The sequence below is a fragment of the Coptis chinensis genome, chromosome 1 (genome assembly GCF_015680905.1).
Source record: "Coptis chinensis isolate HL-2020 chromosome 1, ASM1568090v1, whole genome shotgun sequence".
NCBI classification, from domain to species: Eukaryota; Viridiplantae; Streptophyta; class Magnoliopsida; order Ranunculales; family Ranunculaceae; genus Coptis; species Coptis chinensis.
Genome location: NC_141456.1, coordinates 24,164,883 through 24,167,566, shown reverse-complemented (window position 1 = coordinate 24,167,566; position 2,684 = coordinate 24,164,883). Strand labels below are relative to the sequence as shown.

The following is a 2,684-nucleotide window of genomic DNA, read 5'->3' as shown; positions in this document are numbered from 1 at the left end:
TAAGCCAATAGTCATTGGCGTTTTCCCGGAATTTTCGGTAGACCTCGCTGTGAAAGAAGTTTGGACGGCAGAACTCCTACCTGAAGCATCCCTGCCTATTCAAATTCGAGCACTACCTGCGCCTTGTGAAGTAATATTATATGGGTTTTCTGATGCAGCTATTTTATGCATTCTGCAAATTTGCATGTTAATAACTTCTGGAGAAAAATAGTTGAGACTCTAATTCCAACTTTTTCTTGGTTCTTCAATCTTCACTAATGGCTTGTAGCTACATGAAGGCCAGATTTAGAAATGTTTCAACAGTACCAAGTAACAAAAGTATACTTCAACAAAACATAGGCACAAATACAAAAATAGTAAAATACCATTTATTCAAATAGTTAAGTTTGAAATCTTTGAATAACAACTAGAATGTATTGCTTCCTACACCACAAATCTCTTAATCACAATAACAGACACCGTCTCAAAGCAAAGAAAAGTTGAATCACACAGATAACGACCGCTCAATTACTAATTAAAAGAAAGCAACTTCACTTAAGATTTAGGATTGGTGAAGTAATCGTTAATGGATGGCATGATCTCTGGAGCTCTGTTTCGAACGAACTTCCTAAGTCCATGCTCAGCATATTTCTGGCCCTCTGAAAAATTATCCAGCACTCCTTGGGCTCTATTTTCTTTGGTCAGCCTGAATAAGATTAAAACTATTTGTCAAGCAATAGTAATTAGAAATTAATGAGAATAGTCAAGAGAATCAAATTCTCTTCAACATCATTTTTCATAAATGTGTCTGTAGTGTTGGATTGAACGGCAAAATAAGTTCCTCGAGAAGAAAGAGATAACATCTGAATTGGTATATTACAAATCTACACAGTTCGGTCAGGACATGATGCAGGCACCAATATAACAATTTAATTCCATTGTATAGATACCTAATTCCACACCTCGCTTTTGAAGGTATTGTGACAAAAGCTAGACATATGATCATATGGAAGCTTAATTTATCTATCTCAAGATAACGATATCAACCATCAAATTATCACAAGTACTAACATGCATTTTCCGCAGAATACATCTTGAGTTTCAAACCAAAAACATATAGAAGTGACTTACTATGTCAAATAACATATAAGAAACTAATTGCTCAATCCTCAAATATTGTTGCCGTTTAATTAACATATTACTGACTATTCTAATTGAAATACTCGTTTAGCTAGAAATGCAATATGAGGATCTCCAGTGCAGCTTCATGCAAAGTTGTTACTAACTTACTACTATATATAATGGTTTCTAAAGAACTCTTCAATGCAGTCCTCAATCCTCATCATATATATGCTAATTTTAACAAATATTGAAACTGCATTTAAAACTGCACTAGCTTGTTCCTGCAAGTGACTGACATACGGACAAAATTATTGCACTCCCATTGTTCCAGATAGTTTCAAACTCCCTGATGTTTCTCGTATGTAGTGGGACGGCTTAAATACTAAATCACACAAAATCAGTGTTAAATCATTTCTTTGGGATCCTTACTGCTCATACTAGACCCCTACTAATGGTATCAAAATTTGCATTTGGTATAGATTTCGGCTAGTGTTCTAAGGAAAGCGCTAATCAGTTTGATACAATAAAATGACGGAATATATCCTATCATTTTCGTATGTATACAAAAACATGCAGGTGAAAAAAGAGGAATTTGATCTCAACATTACCTGACTTCAGGGTTGGTACATATGTTGCGAACTAATTGGAACGCACAGATGCCTACGGCCACTCCAACGGCTGCGAACAATGGATACACCTATATAACATAGTAAACAGTACAGACACACCATGCAAAGACCATCGATCAGATCATTTTCATCCCTCACTAAGTCGTCCTATAAAAGAGAAAAAAGTTGGATGAACATAAAAACACGTACCTCAGGTCGAATCCAGCGATTGACAGTAGAAGAAGCCATGGAAGAGAGCAGTGCACACACTAAACAGGTTGTAACAAAGAGTCCAACTGGGACTGATCAATTTATCCTATATTGGCTAACGGTTTACGGTTTTCACGTTTGGATTCTGTTTTAGATTCAAAGGAGCGTCTATCATTTTCGCTGTCATTTTTTACTGGGTCAGACGACGTGTGTGTTTTTTTTTTATCATGGGCGCTGTAAACGAGTGTTTTAGTCGACCTTTAGATACAAGATTGGGAGGAGAAGGGGTTGGATATGGGAAAGACCGAGTTCATTCTTTGAGCGAACTGCCTACGTATCTATCTCTCGATTCTGGGGGGAGAGAAGGATCAGGTCTGGCGTAGTTCATATGGGAGATATTTATAGATGGTGAAGGTGAATCTCAATCCAACACGTGTATGGGCAAACACAAATGTACGGTTGAGATTGAGGAGGAGTATTGGAATGGTGTTGGTAGGAATTCCGTAATGATGGGAGTGGTTATAGTGGTTAGTAACTTGCGGTGGTGGATTGTGTAAGTGCAGCTATGGTAATGATTGCTTCTAGAAGATAAACTGAGTCATGATATAGAACGATCTGCGTGCACTACACCAGATTTATAAAAAAAAGACAAAGCTACCGACACTTTTGTTTTGTCTTTGTGTGAGTACGCCCACCACGTGTCGTTGAACTCCCCTAAGCGTCGGATCACATTATCACAACCCACAGAAAAAACTTGTTTCGTTC

The 2,684-nt window shown here is 37.4% G+C and overlaps 1 protein-coding gene across 1 annotated transcript; it reads right to left on the bottom strand.

Moving 5' to 3' along the window:
• Positions 1 to 350: 350 nt before the first annotated feature.
• Positions 351 to 2,152, bottom strand: LOC147523069 (uncharacterized). The gene is made up of 3 exons (XM_086561258.1): positions 1,920 to 2,152; positions 1,710 to 1,798; positions 351 to 685 (listed from the first exon to the last, which is right to left on the bottom strand). Exons 1-3 carry the CDS (start codon positions 1,956 to 1,958, stop codon positions 535 to 537), a joined length of 279 nt encoding a protein of 92 aa, XP_086417384.1. The 5' UTR covers positions 1,959 to 2,152; the 3' UTR covers positions 351 to 534.
• Between the last annotated feature and the right edge of the window lie 532 nt (positions 2,153 to 2,684).